Source organism: Artemia franciscana, chromosome 18 (assembly GCF_032884065.1).
Source record: "Artemia franciscana chromosome 18, ASM3288406v1, whole genome shotgun sequence".
Taxonomy (NCBI): domain Eukaryota; kingdom Metazoa; phylum Arthropoda; class Branchiopoda; order Anostraca; family Artemiidae; genus Artemia; species Artemia franciscana.
This window is the reverse complement of record NC_088880.1, coordinates 30207006-30231888: the sequence shown is the minus strand read 5'-3', so window position 1 is coordinate 30231888 and position 24883 is coordinate 30207006. Positions and strand designations below refer to the sequence as shown.

Here is a 24883-nt window from a genome sequence, read left to right as displayed (position 1 = left end):
AAAATAACGTTTTGTTACAGAAAATAACGTTATATTGTGGAAAATAACGTTATGTTATGGAAAATTACGTAATGTTATGGAAAATAGCGTTATGCTATGGAAAATAACGTTATGTTATGGAAAACAAAGTTATGTTATGGAAAATAATTTTATGTTATAGAAAATAACGTATCATTCAATATATTCTAATTGAAAGTCATATTCTGAATTAAATGCTATATCAAACAGTTCGTGGTAACGAACTGTAGTAAGGAGCGACCCGGCTCAATAGTAAACGAAACTCTAAAAAACGAAATTTTGATGCTAAAAGATACATCAAAAGAATTAAATTTTCACGCTGATTCTAAATATATAAGTTTCAATTAATTTAGTCTTTGTCATCAAAAGTTACGAGCCTGAAAAAATTTGCCTGATTTTGGAAAATAGGGGGAAACATCCCCTAAAAGTCATAGAATCTTAACGAAAATCACACCATCTCATTCGGCGTATCAGAGCAAAAATTTCAAGCTCCTATCTAAAAAAATGTGGAATTTCGTATTTTTTGCCAGAAGATAAATCACGGGTGCGTGTTTATTTGTTTTTTTTTTGTTTTGTTTTTTTCTTTTTCCCAGGGGTCATAGTATCGACCAAGTGGTCCTAAAGTGTCGCAAGAGGGCTCATTCTTACGGAAATGAAAAGTTCTAGTGCCCTTTTTAAGTGATCAAAAAAATTGGAGGGCACCTAGGCCCCCTCCCACGCTCATTTTTTCCAAAAGTCAACGGATTAAAATTTTTAGATAGCCATTTTGTTCCGCATAGTCGAAAACCATAATAACTATGTCTTTGGGAATGACTTACTCGCCCACAATCCCTGGGGGAGGGGCTGCAAGTTACAAACTTTGACCAGTGTTTACATATAGTGATGGTTATTGGGAAGTATACAGACATTTTCAGGGGGATTTTTTTGGTTTGGGGGGGGGGTGGGGTTGATGGGAGGGGGCTATGTGGGAGGATCTTCCCTTGGAGGAATATGTCATGGGGGAAGAAGAATTCAATGAAAAGGGCGCAGGATTTTCTAGCATTACTATAAAAAAAAACAATGAAAAAACAAACATGAAAACGTTTTTCAATTGAAAGTAAGGAATAGTATTGAAATTTAAAACGAACACAGATTATTACGCATATGAGGGGTTCTAAAAATACTTTAGTATAAAGAGCGAGGTATTTAGGAGGAGATAAATACCTCGCTCTTTATGCTAATGTATTTTTAGTAATTTCAACTATTTATTCTACGGCCTTTTTGATTCAGGGGTCATTCTTAAAGAATTGGGACAAAACTTACGATTTAGTGTAAAGAGCGAGGTATTAACGAGGGTACAAACCCCCTCGTACACATAATAAAAATATAAGAATATAAAAGTTTGTTACGTAAGTTAATTCTTAAGCTACGCATATTTTTTACTAATAAAAACGTTCGTTAAAAATTAAAAGTTCTAGTAGCCTTTTTAAGTAACCAAAAAATTGGAGGGCAGCTAGGCCTCCTTCCCCACCCCTTATTTCTCAAAATCGTCTGATCAAAACTAAGAGAAAGCCATTTAGCCAAAAAAAATAATATACAAATTTCATTTCAATAATTTATGTGCAGAGAGCCAAAATCAAACATGCATTAATTACAAACGTTCAGAAATTAAATAAAAAAAACTAGTTTTTTTAACTGAAAGTAAGGAGCGACGTTAAAACTTAAAACGAACAGAAGTTACTCCGTATATGAAATGGGTTTTCCAATCCCTCGCTCTTTACGCTAAAGTTTGACTCTTTGCCACAGCTCTACTTTTTAAAACAATTAAAAGCTTTAGCGTAAAGAGCGAGGGATTGCGGAGGGGACGACCCATTTCATATACGGGGTAATTTTTGTTCGTTTTAAGTTTTAATGTCGCTCCTTACTTTCAGTTATAAAAGCTAGTTTTTTTATTTAATTGTACCTGAAGACGGGGTTCTAGCCAATCACAGTGCTTTTCAGAAACTTTTGATTGACAAGGATCTTCAGAATTACTGTGCTCTATGGCTTTTTTGAGAGGGGAGAGGGGTTGTGGAAATAAACGATCAGAGTTTGTGTTCTGAAAATTTAGATTGACCTTTGGATTACAGTACTATACTGTGCTGGTTTAAAAATTAAAACAAACCTTAAAATCTGACAACTACTAAATATTAAAATCTGTTTCGGAACAGCAAAATCTCAGTCGGAACATGTAAGGTGAATGAGTTTTTGGTAATTTTCTGCCCATTTATTTATTGACTGAAGTATAAGTCTGTTGGACAATAGGACTTTTGAAAAGATTAACCCCCTTTTCCCCTCCTGGTTTTAAAGCTTTGGTGCTTTTGAAGCAGCTCTGCTCAAGATTCATATTTTGGAAAATAGGATTGCAGTAATCCATGGTCATCTAGAAAACAATCTTAATTTTTATAGTTTGAATGAGCATAGGATACTTTCCATTAACCTCGGGTTGATCATCCCATTTTTGAATTCTCCACGATCCTCCAAGAAGCTGAATTATTTTAAGAAATAAAAATTATTTTCATGGATAATAACAATACATTGCACAATATGACCTAAATGAGTTTACCATCACCCGATAACACAATTTGTATAAAAATAAAAATAAGAAAATAAAAGTGTGAATAATAATAACTTATTAATTATAATAATACAATAATTTACTAAAAGCACCATTAAAGTTTTCTCGTACTGAACATTAGACGGTTATTCTGACTTTAGACAATCAGCAGAATTCGCCTAACCACCGTTGCCACTTGACCTAATTCAGTGCATAATCGAGAGCTTACCACAGACTGTGGTAACTGTCACATTGGTAACGTGACAGCTGTCATTGCCACGAACCCATCATAGTGTTATGTCATCTCAAGACACCATGGTGGCGAACAATGTTTCTCTTTCCAACCAACATTCCTCTCTCCTTCCCTATTTAAGATTCATGTTCTCTAAAGTTTAAGGTATGTTTTTTTTTCCAGCAGGCTTACCCCTGGTTCCCACTGCTGCGTCAATCCCGAAATGATTTTTTTCTGGTGGGACAGACGTAGGACGGAATCGGATGGAGATTCACAAAGAAACGCAGACTTTTGCGTCGCTGCGACAAACTCTAGAACAGCCTAAATTAGCTTTTCAATCAGCTAATTCATGACTTTGGTTATGATTTTTTTTTATCAAAACAACGCATGTGATTTCTCGTATAAGTTGAAATTATTCAACGCATCCGACATTGCAGCAAAACGGATGGTTTTGCGTCGTTTGTCGCACGATTTGTGTCATTTATCACATGTCACAGGATTTTACGTGAAATTGCAACAGTGGGAACTAGGGTTTACGGTGCTTTCACACTGCGCTGTCGAATTATTAACACTAGCGCTACTTAAGAGTTCTGTCACGTTATGTACCATTAAGAATAGTATTTTCTCCGTAACGTATGCAATTCTAAGTAGACTTTTCTTGAACATAGAACTTCACGTAACGTAAGTTCATGTTAGGTTATAGAATAGTCAACATAGTAGCAACAAAATGGAATTTCTGGATCTATTAATAAATTAATAGACTTTTCAAAGAAAGCCAGAAATCAGAGCTTGAGTCTTCATCTCCATTCCAGATTGTTTAACTTTTAGTTTACTTATGATGATTGTGATGATCTCAGGCGATGACTATAATGACTTTACACATTTTAAGTCAGCTTATCGTGAAAAGACCGATTTGAGTGTGAAAATTCACGCCTAACGTAACTCAATCACTTAGCATAAAAATATTACGTACGTAGTTGAAAGTTGGTTCACGATTCACGGTTTAATATTTATCATTAGACAAAATTCAGGTATTTTCTGACAGCTGTGGTTTAGTTTTATCATTCTACCGAATTATAATTTTAGAATTAGAATTCATGATTTTACAATTTCGAATAAAAACCTTATTAGAAACTAGCAAATTGCACTGTAGAAAAAAAAAGACATTTTTAGAATTAAAATTTGTAATATTTAGAATTTCGAATAAAGACCTTTTTAGAATCTATCGATTTGCCTTTTAGAATACAAATTTCATTTTTAGAATTAAAATTTAAAATTTTTATAATTTTGGCTTAAGAACCTTTTTAGAAACTACCGAATTGCATTTTAGAAAAAAAAATATTACATTTTTAGAAATAGAAAATATAATTTTCAGAATTTTGAATAAAAATCTTTTTAGAATCTACCGAATTCCATTTGAGAAAAAAATTTAATTTTTATAATTAGAATTTATAATTATTAGAATTTACAATAAAAACCTTTTTAGAATCTACCCTATTTTCATTTTAGAATACAAAATAACATTTTTAGAATTAGAATTTTTATAATTTCGAATAAAAACCTTTTAAGAATCAACCGAATAGCATTTTAGAAAAACAACAACATTTTTAGAATATTGAAAAAGACAACAAAAGTACCCAGGCAATGTGAGACAGTCTTTACCAATTTTAAACAAGTTTATATCATTCTCTACGAGAATTTCTAATTAATATCAATATGCTGAATTGTTGAACTAATATAAATCCAATGATAAAATTATCCGATCCTTTTGGTTCAAGCTAAAACTGGAGGCTTGTCATAAAATCGCATGTTTCACGGAAAACACAAACACTAAATCTTCTTCTTTCATTGGTGTCAAGGGAGGGGTGGGGGTCCTCTCTTATATTTCTCTGTGTATTTCGAAAAAATCCATTTGGGGGTTATTTCCATGTTAAAATGTCTCTTTTTTGATTTTATCATTGAAAAACAAAAAACCAAAGCGTGCCCTCTAGGCTTTGAGCGATACAATCTGCTTCCCTCTCCCCTCTAAAATTGTGCTAAATTGAAGCCAAGGCTGTTTTAGTCAACACCAGTTAAATCCTCTAGGATTTGGCACGTGTTTTTAATCTTATCCCATCCTAATTTAGGGTGTCCTATCAGTCACTTCCTTGTAGACTATTAAGTAAAGCTATTCTTGGAAAACACTCTGAAGATATAGTCTAAATAAACAGTTTCTATTAAATATATAAAATATTCTCATTTTACATCTGCTTCCAAGAACGTGTTTCTCGGGGGATATTCGGAAGACAAACAACATGAATTGTTATTAAACAAAAGTTGTAAAATAATAAGAAAATGGGAGAGAGCAATAGACTCGCAAACATCTTGTTTTCTTGACATTTTGATATTGTGTACATGGGTGTCAGGGTCACGAAATATAAAGGGTCGGGGTACGTATGATTTTGTCCGTATTTCTTACGAATATGCAGAAAAGCTATTTTTTCAGATCTAAGAGGGGGATATTTATGTTTCTGATTTTTTATTAATGAGATTACCAAAAGTAGATGTTTTGTAATATGGGTGTGCAACTACTCCCCCCCTCCGTAACTTCCAATTGGCACCTCTGATTGTACAGTATTGTCACTAAACGGATTCGAATATTTTCAAACGACAGTGGAAGTATGTTGGTGCCACAGAAAAGATGGTGTGCATCAGCTGTGGCAAGAAGCAAAATAGAAATATCTGTGTGAAAAGGGAAATAAACCAAAGAAATAGCCTATGGCGAACGTCTGGTACTGTTTAGCTCATCACTTATTCTACTCTGTGCTCGAAAATAAAAGTAAAAGTACGATTATCTCACTGATCAAAACTTGAGTGTCACATCCACTTTCTTGAATGAACTTACAAGAGTGGGAACTTGGTAACTAACAAGAGTGGGAAATGGCGTTTGTGTCGACAAAAATTTTCAACACCATGTAGCGCTTGGCGACACGATATTTTTTTTTTTAATGTAAATAATGAGAACAATTAATTTAATTTGTTTAATTGGTAAAACTAGTGTAGCAATAAGGGTTTAATTCCAGTCTTTTACAGAAAAACGATTACAAAGCTTGAAAAAAGTCAAGTGGCGCCAAAAGCTAGATGACGCTGATGTTTTTTGCCAACACTAGCGCCAGTTTCCACTTCAATTAGATTATAGGTAGATTCAAGATCATGAATTCCCTATGATTGGTTAGAATGAGAAATTAGATGTGGGTCTTCCAACCTAGGCTATGCTTTAACCCAACAGATCATGTCAGGATTCAAAATTTGGACTTCAAACTTAGAGCCAGTGTGACTTATTATGTGATTATTATTATGTGACTTATATGTGACTATTATGTGATTATTATTATGTGATTATTACTATGTGACTTATAGGCACTTATCGTTAAAGCACCAAGAACGGCGAGAATGAAATGTGATTGAACTGGTTCAGTAGAAACTTGGACAACCCGATATATTTTCGAAAATTGGGATTTAACTTTTATGGAAAACATTTTCATGTACAGTTATGCAGTTTATGGCTGTTAAAACAAAATAAAAAACGAACACGGGTGAAAATTAGCGCAAAATACGCTAAAAAATATGGCAGAAATGGCTTAAGAAAGTCTGTCCTTCCTTTAAAGGTGTAGTTGTCCTTGGGAATCAACAGTATGTTAATGTTTGATATATTATAGACGAAAAACTTCGGAAAAATTAAATATTTTTTTCTCCTTATTTACTATAGCTGTCCAGCTTGGAAATACTGACGGAAATGCAATTCTGCCCTAAAAACTTCATATAATCGAACCGAATAAATGCATTTTTTTTAAACCACAAGTTTCTAGTAAGATAAGTCCAGGCGGGGAAAAATATTTTATCTCGAGTCCCATAGTACTTATAATATAATAACAATTTATTGTTATTCAATGGAAAAATAGAATTTCGACACAAATGGAAAGCAGAATTTTTTTAAGGTGACCTCAATCGGCAGAGTAGAACACTGATAACCATTCAGAAGGAAGCAAAGAAATGAGTTGAATCTTGTGTTTTCTTACACTACAAAATAAATTCAGTATTTTGTGCATAGATACGAAAATTCATCCAATGTGTGTAGAGATATAAGAATGCCAATTGCGTTTATAAATACTTTTATCTACAAACCAAAACGAAAAAATAACAGTAAATATTTTTTTTCGTTACTGAGAAGTTTCTGTGAAAACTTTTCGTGCATCGCTATTAATAGTAAAAAGCCAAAAAATGGCTTAAAAGCAACAAGATGTATCTTTCTAACTAAATAAAAACTAGCCTTTCCATGGCCTTTAAATGGCCTTTCCATGTAATCTTTTTGGATTACCCTTTAGCAAAGTGTTACAGGAAAAATTAGAAAGTTGTAAAACTCAACAGGGGATGAGTTTTATCAGCAAGTGTTCCCAGCGCTGTCTTTGGAAACGCTTGGGGGGCTAATAAAACATGTTTTCTTGGCGCTTAGCAATTCCTGAAAGTTTGAAAATAATTATAGAGAGAATATGGAAGCTAAATAATTTTATAATTATTTAATAATAATTTAAAACTAATATTATTAAATAATAGTGTATAATAAAATATTAAATAATATATAAATAACATATTAAAATATAAACAAATTATATAATTATAAAAAAAAAACACACAATTATATATTACAATATAATTTATATTAAAAATATAATAAGAAAATAAAAAATAACAATAATAAAAATAATTGTAATAAAAAAACATTTATAATAAAAATATGAAATATAAAATCATATATTAAATAATATTTAATAAAAATATTGTTTAATAATAATATTATAATTTAATACAAATTTTAATAATTATCAAAGTTAATTTTTGGTCCCAAAACAAAAATGGAACTTCAAAAGATAATTGAGTTATAGTCTAAATAATCTTGTATTTGTACTGAACGTGTTTATATCTGTTTATGACTTTTGGAATAACATTGTTTTAATGTATTGTTTTTAGGCCCTGGGCTTTATTCATCAGACAAATATACTTTTAGTAATCTATCATTTTTGTTTGAAACTCAATCCTTTCTTTTTTTTTCTCGTCAAGAACAAGTTTTCTTATTTTATGATTCAGTTAGAAAATAAAGGTAGGCAGGAAATTCGCCCAGACGATGAGTCTCCCCTTGGCCAGACAATTCTAAATTGGTCCTTTCGGTGCAAGTTACGATTTTATGCTTGTCTCATAGGTAACATAAACCTCAAAGCTTCCTTTCTCTGCGGCGTCAAGAGGGTGGAACATATTCTAACCTTATATTCCCTCTATATTTTTAAAAATATCTTTTTCGGGAGTATTTTCATTAAAAAATTCCTTTTTTGGAATTTTCATTGAAACTATTGGAAAAACACGAATTTAACCCTCCTTATATTTTTAAAAATCTATTTTGCCCTTCTCCCTGAAATCTTAATGAATCTACTTCACGAAAAACTTAATCTTCATGAAAAACTATCTTCTTTAGCCAACACCTAAGATTTCCTCTGAGACTTGACATGATTTTTTAATATTTTTCCAACCTTATTTAGGGTGTCTTTTCTATTACTGTACTTTCTATTGCAGACTATTAAGTAAATCTATTCCTGGAAAACACTCTAAGGATATACTTTAAATAAATAATTTCTAGTAAATACATAAAATATTCTCATTTTACATCTGCTTCCAAGAACGTGTTTTTCAGGGAATATTCGGAATAAAAACAGCATGAATTGTTCAGAAATCGAAGTTGTAAAATAATAAGAAAATAAGAGGGAGCAAGAGACACACAAATATCTTGCTTTCTTAAAATTTTGATATTGTACACAGGGTGTCAGCCACATAGAAAATAAAGGTGGCGCAGTTGTTTGGCTTATATCTCTTATCAAGATACAAAACTAAATATTTTTCTAAATCTATGGGTGTATTTTTCTGTTTCTTTAATGAAAATACCAAAAAGGAATTTCTTTTAAATCTAGAAAGGGCAACTACTTCCTCGCTCTACCCCATTGATTAGTATCCCTAATTGTGGAGCACTTTTACTGACCAGAATCAAATATTTCCTAAATGTATTGGGTGTACATTGGTGCTACAGAGTAGACGGGGTATATCAGCATTGAAAATAAGCAAAAAGGAAATATCAGTGTCAGAAATGAAAAAAATAAACTTAAAAATGAACCAATTGCAAAGGTGTGGCAGTGACTAAATCATCCTAAAAGTTCTTAAATATATATCCTAAAATATTTCCTAAAAGTATTGGGTATACATTGGTGCCACAGAGGTGACGGGGTACATCAGTATTGAAAAGAAGCAAAATGAAAGTATCAGTATCAAAAGTGAAAAAAAAAACTGAAAAATGACTCAGTTAAATGACTAAATTATCACTCCTCCTAATTTATACCTAAAAAATGAAAGCAGACTATATTATTACTGTTCAGATAAAAACTCAAAGGGTGTCACTTTCAATGAGAGGATAAAAATGGATTACAGACAAAGTAGGATGTATAAAAAATATCAAACAGTCCGTGGTAACGAACTGTAAGTAAGGAGTGACCCGACTCAATAGTAACCGAAACTCTAAAAGACGGAGTTTTGATACCAATTGATACATTAAAAGAATCAGATTTTTATCCTGATTTCCAGCATATAAGTTTCATTAAGTTTAGTACCCATCAAAGGTTAAGAGCCTGAACAAGTATTAATGTAAATCCAACCATCAAATTTAGTGTATCAGAGAACCCTGTTGTAGAGGTTGCGTGTTTATTTGTTTTTTTTCCCTGGGGTGATTGCATCGCCCCTGGGGCACTATAACACCGCGAGAAAGTTCATTCGAGCGGAAATTAAACGTTCTAGTGCCCTTTCTAAGTGACCAAAATAATTGGAGAGGAGCTAGGCCCCCTCCCCACCCCTTCTTTACCAAAATCACCACATTAAAATTCTGAGATAGCTATTTTATTCATTTTAGTTTAAATGCCCAATAAAAAAAGCCTTTGGATATGATATGAACCCCTCGCAGCCCCAGAGGAAAGGTCTCTAAGTTATACAAATTGCCCATTTTTTACACATAGTATTTGTTATTGGGAATCATATTTACATTTTAGGGTGGGAAGACGAATTTTTTGCTGTTTTTTTTTTTTTTTTAAACGCAGAACTATCCATGGGGATTGAAGTTTCCAGGTGAGGGGGGTTTGTCAAATAAATTATACACTAGGGGTATTTGTCAAAATTCCTGAGAAGATTTCTCTTTTCCGTCTCAATTTTACGTGTAGAGTTGTTAAGAATAATTGTTCTGGGTAAATATTCTCCAGGATTGAATTGTCTAGAGGATTTATCCTGGGGGGGGGGGGTATTTCTCCATGGAACTTGGGCCAGATATCCTGGGATAATTTTAAAAAGAACAAAAAAAAATTAAAAAACAGGTTTTTTAACTGAAAGCAAGGAGCGACATTAAAACTTAAAACAAATAAAAATTGTTACGAATATCAATCGGGTTGCCTCATCCTCAACACCTCGCTCTTTATGCTAAAGTTTAAATTGTGTCATAATTCTTAAGGAACAACTCCTGAAACACAGGGCTTGTTTGGAACTGGAACAAAAAGAAGCTTTTTTTAAAAGTACTAACAAACATTAGCATAAAGAGCGAGGTGTTGAGGAGGAGGCCACACGCTTCATATACATAATAATTTTTGTTCGTTTTAAATTTTAATCTTGCTCCTTAATTTCAGTTGAAAAAACTTGTTTTTTATTTAATCAATAATAAAGAGTTGAATCTGTATTTTAAGGAAACTTAAGCATATTTTCCCTGGATCAATTTTGGAAATCTTTTTTCACTCCTTGATACAATCTTACGTTTCCTACTGTCCAATAGCACGGATGTCAACCTTTTCTTCACTGTTAAAACCACTTTCTAAGGTTTATAATAAAGCTAGAAACCTCATTAAGGAAACTAACCGTTCAAGAGTTATCCAATTACTTGATCTCGAGTCACTGTATATTCTTTTGTGTGCATGTTTTACTTTTTCTTAGCTTCGTGGTGACCTCCCCCATCCCCTAAGTGTTCCATCATCTTTCACCTCTGATCAGAATGATTATAATCTTCGCAATACCAAAAATAATATTCAAGTTCCTTTTACTCCTTGTGTAAGGTCAGACTTTAATCCTTTAATTGCGAGTCATATGGTATGGAATAAGTTGCCCGAATCAGCTCGAAGGTGCTAGTCATTCGTTTTTTTTAAAAAAAAACTATTAAAAATTCTTTGGCTTCTTAGATATTATTTTATCTATTTTTATATATGTATATGCGTGTATGTATGTATATGTATATATATTTCCTTATTATTTCATTGGAGTCTATTTTATCTACTGAGCTACATAATTAATTTAGTCTATTCAATCTATTAGTCTATTTAGTTTTGTTTTCTATAGTTTTTATTTTATTTATATATTCTTTTCTTCTCCTTTTTGCTCTTCTCTCTGTGAGTAAGTGATTATTTTATTTTTTTCTCTGAGTAAGTGAATCGTTTATTTTTCCCCTTTTTTACAGGCCAAAGAGCCTTTGGGGGAATAGTAAAAAATGTAATATTGTATCTGTGTTTTGTGATGAATAAATCTTATTTTATCTTAATAATATTTTATATGCAAGAATTCTTATTTATGTGAATTAACTAAATTCTGAACTTGTAGAGTAACATTCGCATGTACCCTTACTTTCAATCATAATTTTGTTACCTACAACTGTCTTCTGAATTTGCTTCAATTAAAATAAAGGTAGATTAAGAAGTGGGAACTTAAAGGTCATGTATTACCTCTGATTGGTCAAAATGACTTGAGATGAATGCAGACATGGTCTTTCAACTTGATAGTACCTTAGCCCGGTGGAAAACGTCGGGAATCAAAATTTGTGCTTTAAACTTTGAGCCATTGAAGCAGTTTCCTAGTACTTTTAAAAAAACTTCTTATTGTACTAATTAAATGAACCTTTTGTTTCATGAGTCGCTGTTTAAAAATAGGGACATAATTCATACTTTAGCGTAAAGAGTGTCGTTTTAAGTTTTAATGTTCCTTACTTTCAGTTGAAAAACTTGTTTTTTATTTAATTTCTGATTTTTAAAAAAATAAATTTAAACAATGCGAAGAAATCTGGCTTCACCTCCATGAAAAAAAATCCCTACTCCAAAAGGACATATCCTCTAGAGAGTTAAATACATGTGAAAATTTACACCATATAGTTACCCTTAACATCACCACACGTAAAATTGAGTCGGCAAAGAGAAAGGAAGACAAAAGAAAAATTTCGTGTGGGCATTCTGATGAATTCACCCCGTGTAAAGTTTCACCTGAAAAATTCAACTCTTGATAACTCTCCTCCCCATGAAAAATAATACCCGCAGAAAATCCCTCAAGCAGAAAATTCGCCTCTCCCACCCGAAAAATGTATGTATGCTTCCCAACAACAAATACTATACGTACACAACAGACAAAATTTATAACTTAAAGAACTTTTCCCAGGGGCTCTGGGGGGTCATATTATCTCCAAAGACATAATTATTAGACTTTTCAGCTATGCTTAAAAAATGGCTATCTAGAAATTTTGATCGGATGATTTTGAGAAAAAAGAGGCGTGGGAGGGAGCCTACTTGCCCTCTAATCTTTTCTGTCACTTAAAAAGCCCACTAGAACTTTTAACTTCCATTCGAATAAGCCCGCTCCCGATATTTTACGGCCACTGGGTCGATAAGATTATCCCTGGAAAAAAAAAGCAAACAAATAAACACACATCCGTGATCTTGCTTCTGGCAAAAAAATACAAAATTCAACCTTTTTGAGGATAGGAGCCTGAAACCTCTACAGTAGGGTTATCTGATACGCTAAATCTGATGGTGGAATTTTTATTAAGATTCTTTATTTTTAGGGGTGGGGGGTTCTTCCTTTTTTTTGAAAATTCGGCAAATTTTCTCAGGCTCGTAGCCTTTGACGAGTAATAGCTAAACTTACTAAAACGTATATATCCAGAATCAGAATAATAAGTCAATTTTTTGATACATCTATTTGAATCAAGATTCTGTATTTTAGACTTTCGGTTGCAATTGAGCCGAGTCGCTCCTTACTTAAAGTTCGTTATCGCGAACTGTTTATAATGATTTATTGGGGTTCAAATTGAGACAAAGAAAAAGGAGAAACTTTCGATCCAAATGAGAACGGGAATATTTGTAAGGTGACAACGATATGCTGAGGAGAAAACTAACAACCATGCTAAGAAATAAACATAATATTTTGTAATCTAATTAATCTTTCGAATTTTTTGAAATTAAAAAATGTAATATTTTTCTTTTGTAAGCAATTAGTACTTATCGGGTTTGAGTATGGAAACTGTAACTCATAAGGGAAGATTCAGTCATGGGCCTACAGGTATATTGATTTGCCAATTAAAAAGTCGCTAATTAAATCATTTCTCTAATGTAAATAACATTAGCTGATCTGACATAAAATAAATGTAGAAATCCCAATTTTCCATTGTGGCTTTTGTGGCAGATGGAACTTTTTGTAATTTTTCATAAACTGCTTTAATCATTAATAGTTGAAAAAAGAAAATGCTTGAAAACAAACATGAGGCATCTTTCTAACTCAATAAAAACTGGCAAAATGGAGCCTTCTTCAAAATAGAAGATCCCTATATAATCTTCTTGAATTGCCCTTTAGGAAAGTGTTATAGGAAAAATTAGTAAGTTATAAAGATCAACAGGGGATGAGTTTTTGCAGCAAGTTTTCCCAGTGCTGTCTGAAAAAACTGCATGGGGGCTAATAAAACATGTTTTTTGGCACTATGCAATTCCAGGAAATTCGGGAATATTCACAGAGAGAATCAGGAAGTTAAATCCTTACGAAGGTTATTTTTGTTCGCAAAAGGTAAGCGTGTTAAAGTCTAAGTAATTTTGTCTTTTTACTGAACGAGCCTCGTTAAAAATCAGTAAGTGGAGGCTGTTGGGGTGGCTGTGGGGAAATTTCCTCAGCATAGTCGAAAAACCTAATAACTATGTCTTTGGGAACGACTTACTCCCCCACAGTCCCCGTGGGAGGGGCTACAAGTTACAAACTTTGGCCAGTGTTTGCACATAGTAATGGTTATTGGGAAGTGTACAGACACTTTCAGGGGGATTTTTTTGGTTAGGAGGGGGAGGGGTTGAGGGGAGGGGGTTATTTGGGGGGGATCTTCTTTGGAGGAATTTGTCATGGGGGAATAAAATTTCCATAAAGGGACAATGAAAAAATAAATATTAAAAAGTTTTTTCAACTGAAAGTAAGGAGCAGCATTAAAACTTAAGACGAACAGAAATTATAACGCATATGAGGGGTTTACCTCCTCCTAATACCTCACTCTTTACGCTAAAGTAATTTTATTAATTTCAACTATTTATTCTACGGCCTTTCTGATTCAAGGGTCATTCTTAAGGAATTAGGATAAAATTTAAGCTTTAATGTAAAGAGTGAGACATTGACGAGGGCATGACCCCCCTCATATACGTAATAAAAACATACGAATGTAGAAGTTAATTACGTAAGTTAAGTCGTAAGTTACGTATATTTTTACTAATAAAAACGTTCGTAAAAAATTAAAAGTTCTAGTTGCCTGCCTTTTTAAATAGCCAAAAATTGGAAGGAAACTAGGCCTACTCTCCCATTCCTTTTTTCTCAAAATTGTCCGACCAAAACTACGAGAAAACCATTTAGCCATAAAAATAAATTAATAATCAAATCTTGTTTTGATTATTCATGTACGGAGAGCCAAAATCAAAACATGTATTATTCAAAAACGTTCAGAAATTAAATAAAAAAAACAGGTTTTTTTAAACTGATTGTAAGGAGCGATATTAAAATTTAAAACGAAGTTTTTTACTGTTTTAAAAAGTAGAATTGAGAGAAAGAGTCAAACTATAGCGTAAAGAGCGGGGTGTTGAGGAGGGAACAGCCCCTTTCATATACGGAGTAATTTCTGTTCATTTTAAGTTTTAATTTTGCTCCTTACTTTAAGTTAAAAAACTTTTATTTTATTTATTTAAAGTTTAAGAGGCACATTTGATGTCATTTCTGTATTGGCCTATTTTTGGTTTCAGTGTTTACCTTGCTACTAAAGTTGTCAACTCCTTTAAACTTTCAAACTGCTATATCTCACGAAGGAATTTTTCTACTAAAAAATGGATGGGATATACATTGAACAGCTCATCAAGAGCTATCAACTACCGTCGAAAAAAAACTATCTGTCTCAGCTCAAAAGTTGACTTTTCTGCCGTAGGTCAAGTTTCTAACGTCATAGGCATAGGATCAAAAAGGATCAAAGCATAAACTCCAAGTTCTTTAGCAATCAGAGAACTTTTAAAGCTTAAGAAGTACATCTGATACCATTTCTCTACCGCAATTTCAAGTGCAAAAAACGGAATGATAAACTCGGGCTGAAATTACGAACAGAAATTGGTAGAAATACAACCAAAAACCATCCTTTTTGGCCGACGAGTTCTACGAAGCTTTCCAAAATGCAGTCATATTCATCAATCCGGCTAAAGGCCCAAACTTTCCGTAAAAACCGCAGAGGTTAGACCCTTACCACTTTCTAGGAATAAGCTAAAATCGGGGTGCTTGGAACAAAAAAAAAAAAAAAAAAAAAAAAAAAAAAAAAAAAAAAAAAAAAAAAAAAAAAAAAAAAAAAAAACCAAAGTGTTGCTCTCGCAACACAAATTTCTCTATAGAGCTGTAAGATGGTAATTTATTGATATCCAATTAGCGGAAAATCCAATAATTGGAAAATCCAATTTATTGAAAATCCAATGTTAATTGAAGCAAAAATTTAAAGACAACGTAAAATATATAAAATGAGTTCGATCTCGATCATAGACTAAAGGTATACGACAAAAGCAATGTTGGCATCACTGTTCAATTTAACACAGACGTTACAACTAAACCACATTAGCAGTACTGTACAAATTATACCACGTTGGCAACTTTGTTTGTATGTTCCATAGGCCTACTCTGCAATGTTGAAAAAACTAATCATAGGTGGCGGAATAGCGCTGCCCATGTCAAGAGCGATGTGGACACATGCATTATTTAATTAATTATTTATTTTTAGACCAGGGATTCCGCGTGGAAGGAATTGTTGTAGAAACTTCGGAAGTGCTCATTTTATAGTAAATTAATAGGACTAGTGAACTTTTTAACAGTCGAACGTGATACGAGGGCAACCCGCCCCACTTAATTTCTCCAAAAACATCCAATCAAAATTTTGAGACATTGTTTTTGTTCGGCGTAGTGAAAGGTCCCAAAATTATTACTCTGAGGATGACACCACCTTCCACAGCCGTCAGGGAAAGGGCTGTAACCTTTCCCCTTGGTGCTTATAGGGTTTTTATAGAAAGGGTGGTCGTATAATCTTTGAAGAGGACTCATTGGACTGGTAATCAGACGTTCGGGTGCCCATTTTAAGATTCAAAGTGATCTGAGGGCAGCTATCCTCCCTACGTCGTAATTTACCAAAATACATCTGGTAGAAATTTTGCGATAACCATTTGTTCAAAAAGGAGCGTTCAAAAAGTAAAAGTAAAAGTAAAAGGAGCGTTCTAAGTAAAGAGCAACTTGGGCAAAATGCATTAATTTTTTTTTTTAAACCATGCACCTCGTGTGGAAGTTGTTGTAGAAACTTCGAAAATGGCTCATTCACTTCGAAATTGCAATTTCTATTGCCCTATCTAATAGTCAAAAGTGACTGGAGGGCAACAGGCCCCCCAAGCAAACCATTTCCCCAAATAAATCCAATAGAAGCTTTAAGATAGCCGTTTTGCTCAGCAGAGTTGAAAGGTTCACTAATTGTGTTCCCCTACCCCTTCACTTTTTCTAAATTAAGTCAGCTTTCTTCAGGCTCAAAAGTTTTGATGGATAACTTCATCCTTAATGAATAACTTATATTTGGAATTAAAACATAATTAAGTTCTTTTGACATATATACTGTTATTAAAATATCCTTTTTTGAAGTTGAATTATTATCACGAGCCACTCTTTACTTACAGTTAGTTACCACACAATGTTTGAATCAGTTTGATATATTTTTACCGATACACAAAACCAGTAACTCAGCAAAAGCTGAAAGGAGAGACAGCTGCAGTATTGGGTCACCCGTCTCCATAAAAAAAGTCAAGAACTACACTTACTAAGTCTGCTATATTTGCAATTTGTATGGAATCTTGAACCACTTCAGCTCGTCTGCTTCCATTCCTTTTTCCAAACTGAAAAAGAATGAAGGAAAAGAATGGAAAATATCCTTCAATATGCAATATCTAAATATCCAAAATATTCCATGTTCAATAAACAAAAATCCAATAGAAAGTAATAGAAAACAACGTATTTTCGACGTATTAATAAAAATACGTAATTATTTTTTTTTCAAGACCACGCTGCTTTTCTATCACGAACAAATTAAAACTCAAATGTGCATAACTCCATTTAGTATACTGTGAAAATAGATACAAAAGTTTGTCTATTTGTTCGTCATAGAGAGACAAACTAGGTTGCTAGCTACCACGGCCACCCGGATTACGGGCTAACACATTCCTTAATATTGGACATGATGATCTCTAACTTTGTTGCAAACTACAGCTGCAACCCTTATCATTTAAGTAAAAGATAAACTATTTTAAAATTGGATTCTTGAAAAGCTTGAAAAGCTGTGTGTGACTGTCCTGCCGGAGACCATTTTAACACATTTGTCAATTTAAAGCCTAAATGAAATTTCTATTAATAACCACTACATGGGATCCTCTTGACTGACACCATTTATGATCGATCTCTTATGTGACCGATATAATTCTATTTTTAGGAGCTATGGGCTTTATTTCTTAAAATTATTTATGTTTTATTTCCTAGTATCGGACATGATCATCTCTGACTAGGTTGCAAGCTACTACTTAAAATTGGATATTCAAGTACAAAATAAATCACTTTAAAATTGTGTCCTTGAAAGTATGCAGGGTGTAGTGGATAGAGTGCTGGTATTTTACTGCAAAGGTCACAAATTCAATTCCTTCTGCAGACAATTTAAACACATTTGTCAAGTTAACATCTATACAAAACTTGTGTTAAAAATTATTTGAGTGACAGCATTTACCATGAACTATAATAATCTCCTATGTAAAAACTCACATTCCCCATTAAAAAATGACTGTACTGATCCTTTATATAATTTTTTTTAGATATATCTACTACCATGATATAGATAAACTTGTATAGTTCCCATTTACAATGAACTGTATCAATCTTTTATGTAACTAATGATCGTTTCTTAATATAACAATATTTTCCAAGTCTTTATAATTTTTGCTTCATCAGATGCTGAATTCAGGCATAATCAATTATTAATTTGCAAGATTCGGCTCTTTCCCATTATGTGGTACTGAATACATTATTGAGCACGTGATTACTGTTGGAAATTTTAATAAAATACAACTTCGATCCTTGTATATTTAAATTCTTCTAAGGATCATCTTTTAATATAATAACCCAGGCCTCACCGATAAGGCCTCCTGGAATAAGGTTATTAATAGTGAGAAATGCTCCCCATCTACCCTATCTTGTCTCCAGCTAGCTAATTTTGCTGATCATTATAAGCGTGTGTTCAGTGTATTGAATAGTTTTCTTCAGTCTTTTTATTATAAGTTGCTTAAACCGCTTTTACCATACCGTCTCCTGCAGGCTCATGTCCAGCCTGTAGCAATATTTGAAATTCGCCGGGCTTTAAGAAAAATTAAGCGTTCAAATAGCCTTGATGGTGACGGCCTTTCTTACCGATTTTTTGCTTATGATTGTCCTGCTCTACTTAACCATCTACAAATATTTTTCCAGTCTTGCTTAGCACAGTCGCTTGTTCCTGATAGTTTCATTTGTGGCGTGTAATGTCTATTCAAAAGCGAGGCAAGGACCCCACGTCATGTGTGAATTATCGTCTCATTACAGTATCGTGTATCTTAAGTAAGTTGCTTGAACATTTGTTACTACCAGAAATTGAGTCGAATTGTGATTTTACGCCTTTTCAATTTGGTTTTCGGAAAAGTTTCGGTTGCTCCCATGCACATCATGTTTTAAGCCGACTCATGAAAGATGCCGTAAAAACTAAAATGTCCTTATACTGTCTTACTGTTGATATTTCTGGAGCTTTCGACAATATTGTGCACTCTCAGGCTCTATTTTCCCTTGCGTCCTCAGGTGTTAATCCTTCCGTACTAAGTTTATTGTCTTCTTGGTAATCAAAGTCTAAAATTCAAGTTACCTAGAATGGTCAAATATCTGACCCGGTAAAAATTAATAAGGAAGTTCGGCAAGGTGCCGTATTGTCTCCTAGTATATTTAAATGCGTGCTTGCATCGTGCCTGCGTCCCCTTAGAAGTTGTGTTTTTTACGGTAATACTGGTTTGTCTTCTATTGCATATGCAGATGACGTTCTTCTTGTTGCCTGGACTCGCCGTGGATTGCTTTCTAATTTTACTATATTAACCAATGAACTATTTAAGATTGTACTGTCAGTTAATGCGTCTAAATGCGAGTTTACTTGTTTTAATAGCCCTTATGCGGTCGCTCCATTCGTTACTGGGACTGCAGTTCTACCATGTTTTTCTTTAGTTAGTTGGCTTGGTCTGTGTTTCGGCCAAACATTTTCCACTACCTGTTCATCCGTAGTGAATCAAGCCGTGAAAAACCTACGCGTCGCTTACGGAAAAATATTCCCAAACAAAAGCCGTTACAACCGCAACGGTTTGTGCATGATTTATAACGCTTATTGCGCCCCTGTGCTTTTGTTTTCATCAGGCATGGCTCATCTGTTTCGTAAGAAAGATCAACATACTCTACGTACGGCTTATTTCAGATATTGCAAATTCCTCCTCCGGCTTCCTAGATGGCACCGAAACAAAAAATAATTGCTCGATTTGGTTTAATTGATGTGCCTTCTCGGATTCGGTCTTCCAGTGATGATTTATGTAAAAAGACTATCAACTTCATTCACGTTTATGACCCTCTGTAGCCTTTTTTCCATATTGATACTGGTTAATTAGTCGATGTTGTCTTTTGTTAGTTTGAATTTTTTTTTTCTTCGCTGATTATCTTTTTGTTTTTGTTTATTTATAATATTCCGTACTTTGTGTTTTTTATACTTTTACGGGTAATAAAGTTTATTCATTCATTCATTCAATATGAAAATCACAAAGAGGAAAAAGTCTATGGCTTCTTCTGATTTGGAATAGTAAGAGACGAAATTAAGAGAATTAGGCAGCTAGCTAGGTCCAATTTGTGCCATGGTTTGCTCTTTACTAGGTTTAAGCTATCTCTAGAGCCATGAAACCAATGAAACTTACATAATCCCTATTTATGATTAACTAGACTGGTCTAGTTAATTAACGAATTATTATCATGTCTTATACGAAACGTATATATCATAGGTCGTTTTAGTTACCTCCAAGATAAAATAATGAAGATTAAATAATTAAACCAGAGGGCTCAGTTCATTTGGGCTTGAGTTCCTTCTCTACTTTAATTGTGAATTAATTTATTCTGATATTTGTTTTTTAAAGTCTTATATAATTTTAATGTATTAAAGTTAAAATACTGGAAACACTTAAATTTGTTTCCTTAAACTGCTGATTATGCTCCAGTCTTGACAGTGGCGGTTTTAGAGGAGGGTCAGAGTTACTTGTCCCAGGCGCAGAAATTTTGGGGATGCAAAATTTGAAATAAATAATCAGAAAGTTTTAACTATTAAAATAAAGTTGAAGGCATAAGTAATAAATCATTAATTCAGTAAATTCAATTATAATTTGAATAGATAATTTAATACAATACTGTGAATCCTTGATATTGAAAAAAAGTGCTTGACATGGAGAACAGATCTTTCCTAAATTTTTAGCTTATTAATCTTGTATTAATTTAGATAATATTTACATTAAAGAACCAACTGTAGTCCATATCAACTAAAGTATTATATCAATCGAATCGATCAATCGAAATTAATCTCAAAATAAATAATAATATTTCTTTGAACAGGGACTTAGGGGAATACTCACTAAATTCTTTATACTCAAATTTAATTAAAAACGATCTAACAATATATTTTACTAAACCGATTTATAATAGTACTGAACCAACTACGAAAAGGCCTTTGAGACAGGCTGCTAAACAAGCAAGATTAGCTTTAAGAAATTGCATCTAATAATTTTTTTCTCTTTAGTTTGAATGAGCTTATATTCTCATTTCATTCTTTTCGCCAGTCCTGGTTGAACTTCGTTGAAGTAAGGATGCTAGGGCTATTTTTAAAAAAAGTTTTAAAAGTGTTTTTAATTATTTAGTTTTAATTCTCAAAATTTGATGTAAGTTCATTTATATATATATATATAGTTTTTCTCTTATTCTTGTATTGTGCTGAAGACGGCCCTTGGACATAGGGCCGAAATATTCACAGAACTAATTTCCACTGTCTTGAAAAGATTTTCCCTATTGTCTCTACTTTGTATTTGTTAATCATTCTATAGATGATGAAATTTCCTCAAGATATCAGCATAGGTTAAAATTTCCCATACCGGGAATTCAACTAGGGCCAACTAGGTGAGAGCCGGCTATTCTAACTACTAGACTATGTAGAATATATTGATATATCTGATTAATAAAGTTTATGTTAAAGAACAAACTATAGCCAATAGTATCCGGGATGCAGCGGTAGCAAGCAATCCAGGCTACGGTGGTAGCTACCAACCTTGTATGATGCAATCACGCCCCATAGTAAAAACCAATTAGGTTGTACTATTTCGTTTTACTTCGTTAAAAACGAAGCACACTATTAGAACCGCCTTGTCTAAAAGCCCTATTTAGAAAACTCACAGTCCTTTGACTCTAGTTATAGTAAAGAACGACCTCTAGCTCATGTTAACTGAAATAATGTTCAGACAAGATAATTTGAAACAAACATATTTTCAAAGTTATTTCTTTTTTAAGTAAAGGGTAAATCGTGTTTTAGTCCTTAGAAGGCACGGGAGCTGTCAGCCCTACTAATGTTAATTTTTGCTTGGTTTAAGTTTCATTCGGTTATTTATTGTATTTTCTGTTTGTTTCGAGTTTTACATATGGTGATTTATGGTAGTTCTACGCTAGGAAGGTTTTTCAATTTTTTTCACATTTTTAGCTTAGTGGAGCTCTACTTTTTTCAAAAACTTTTTCTGTGGAGAACATTTAAAAATTAATCGCTATCAAAGCTAACGTTACTTTGAATAGCAGATTTGGCAAATATAGAATATGCATTACAGTTGAGAATAAGCCTAAGAACAATAAGAATTCTTGGGGAAAAAATTCCAGTTTTAATCCATTTTCAAAACGAATTTTATAACTAGTTTGAGGCCTTAGTCTTCTCTTGGACAAATAAGTGTTTTATCTAAGGTCCAAATCTAGGTTACCATTGCCAAAACCTGTGTTATAACATGAAGTTCATTAACATAGTTTCTTTAATAAAATTGTAAAGAATTTTTACGGTTATGTCTAGGTGGTGTTACCCCTCAGTGACAAAATAAAGTTTCCACTTGTTTATATGAAAATTATTATTAATTAATTGTCAACGTTATTAATTATTTTTACATTAAGTTATTAATTACATCATTAATTATTAAGAGAGCTAAGAACGAACTGAATACAATCGTGCATGCTAAAACTTTAAAACTTTCTATATTTAAAAAACTAAAGGGATTTGAAGATTCACCTGAGTTTTCTTTGGCTGCATTTTCGGCTTCCAATTTTCTCCTTTGAACTTCAGCTGACATTTTATCAAAAATTTCTGGGAATAGTTCTTTGACTATATTGTTCTTCAGATTAAAATCTAAACTGACAACAGCTAACTTTTGTTTCTCATAAGCTGATGTTCTTTGACTACCCATTGAAGGTGAAGAGTTTTCCTCTAGGATGAAACTAAGAAACCCCTCAAGGAGTGTAGAAACAGTCCAACTCGGGTCCCATTCCTCAGGATGGTGGGCACTCATGGTCAGACAAAGACTTACATTTATTGCTAACCTTCCACTTGGCGTAACCATATAAAATTTTGGGGGGATGAAGGGATACTTTTCAGGAAAGATCAGTTTTCCATGATAATAACCCCCTTCAAACGGACTATTTTCTGGCCCTTGCATTATAAAATGCCATTCAAGAATATTTGATGGTAGTGGTTCAGCAGTTATATATGGCACTGGATCTTTTTTTAGATGTATATATTCTCGCTTAAGCCGACGAATCGCTGTTTCCATAATTTGAATATTTTGATCTGCATGTGCTGAGGTAATTTTATAATAGAATGGAGATTTTGCTGTTGAGATAATCCTTTATTTTTTTAACCAGGATGTACAAAAGTTGTAGAGATTTTATACAAGTTGTTACAGCAATTCCAATATTTTTTGTGTTTATGTATTTTGTCCAGCATATTAAAAAATGTAGAATGGCATCCAAAAATAATGCCATACCTTTTTTCATTAATTGCATCATAAGTGTTTAAACATGACGCAAGTCAAAGAAACAGCTAAGTCACACTCAATAGTTCAGTTTATTGTAAACTATATATTCTATATCTATATTTATAAGATCTATAAGAACCGCTTTGTAAAATATCCCTATATAGGATACTAATTGCCCCTTGGCTTGAATGATGAGAAAAATTACTTGGCTTGATCAGGGTTGCAGCGGTAGCTACTAATCTAGTAAGAGACGGTCACTTGTAATATTAAAGAATATAATAGCCCATAACCCCCTAACAATAATTAGATCAAAACAAGAAGTACACTATTAGAGCCAACTTGGCTTGAACAAGATGGAAAATCTATTGGGTTTAAAATCAAGAAAAGTGGCTGCAACCATGATATAATGTACCAGCGGAGTCTTTTTTTTCGTTTTTTTTTTCTCCTCAGCTAGCTTAGCACTGGAGAGTCATAGAGAGCTGTGGCTCATTTTCAAGGAAATTTCGAAATGTAGTACCTTTTGTAATTAAAATTAAAATATTTTTTAAATAGAATCATAGTTACAAACAAATTCAAGCATGACAAACTCCATTATAATCGCATAGGTTATAATTAAATTTAAGTGAATGCAATATTTATACACTCTGGCAGAAGTAGCTAGCAACCTAGTAAGAGACAATCACACCTTAGTAAAAAGTACAATAGCCCATAACTCCTAAAAATATTCAGATAAAAACAAGAAGCACATTGTTAGAACCACCTTGTCCGAAACCTAAACATAGGAAACTTACCGTCCCTTGGCTTGAACAACAAGAAAAATATATCGGCATGAAAATCAAGAAAAGTGGTTGCACCCACAATATTCTGCTTATATGATATCTTTTTTTCAGATAGCAAGGTGCTGGAATACCATAAAGAATTGTTTAACGGCTCATTTTGAAGGAAATTGCCACATCTAGTGCCTTTTGTAATAATAAAAATCATATAATCAATATTTTACGAAAAAGTACATTTTGTTGCAGCTTATGTTATTATCAAATGAAGAACTTGTCAAATATACGTGTTTTTGTAATTAAAAAAAAAACACTTAAAACAAAACAACATTTTATAGTCATACTAGCTGTAGGGGTGGCGCTTCACGCCACCCCCACACCTAGTTGGTGAGGGCGCTTCGCGCCTCCCCCAAAGCCCTCCCGCACGCGTAAGTTATTACGCGCCATATTAGTTACGCGCCATTGTAGTTGTGTCCCTGTGTCCCACCTGTGAATATAGAAAGATATATATATATATATATATATATATATATATATATATATATATATATATATATATATATATATATATATATATATATATATATATATATATATATATGTTTTTAACTACGTAAAACTTGCGAATATACAACATTCTTCGATGTTCCATTGTCTGTGCATATAGATAGATTGTCAGGTTTACCGACTCTTGAACATGCAACATAAAATTGTCCATGGGAAAAACAATCCATATTCAGATCTATACCTGATT

The 24883-nt window shown here is 33.0% G+C and overlaps 2 protein-coding genes across 2 annotated transcripts in view; both read right to left on the bottom strand.

Annotated features, from left to right (window-relative positions):
* Positions 1–24883, bottom strand: part of LOC136038426 (snake venom metalloproteinase BjussuMP-2-like) — a 224819-nt gene that overhangs the window by 14391 nt on the left and 185545 nt on the right. The window contains exon 11 of the mRNA XM_065721499.1: positions 17039–17113. Coding sequence (XP_065577571.1) covers positions 17039–17113 — 75 coding nt within the window. The remainder of the gene's footprint in view (positions 1–17038; positions 17114–24883) is intronic.
* On the bottom strand, positions 18129–24604 carry LOC136038859 (ubiquitin-conjugating enzyme E2 J2-like). The gene has a single exon (XM_065722311.1). The coding sequence runs from the start codon at positions 23150–23152 to the stop codon at positions 22490–22492; it is 663 nt and encodes a 220-aa protein (XP_065578383.1). The 5' UTR covers positions 23153–24604; the 3' UTR covers positions 18129–22489.

Excerpts from the sequence above, each read along its gene's own strand:
- LOC136038859 (XM_065722311.1), bottom strand. The coding sequence starts at position 23,152 with ATGGAAACAGCGATTCGTCGGCTTAAGCGAGAATATATACATCTAAAA.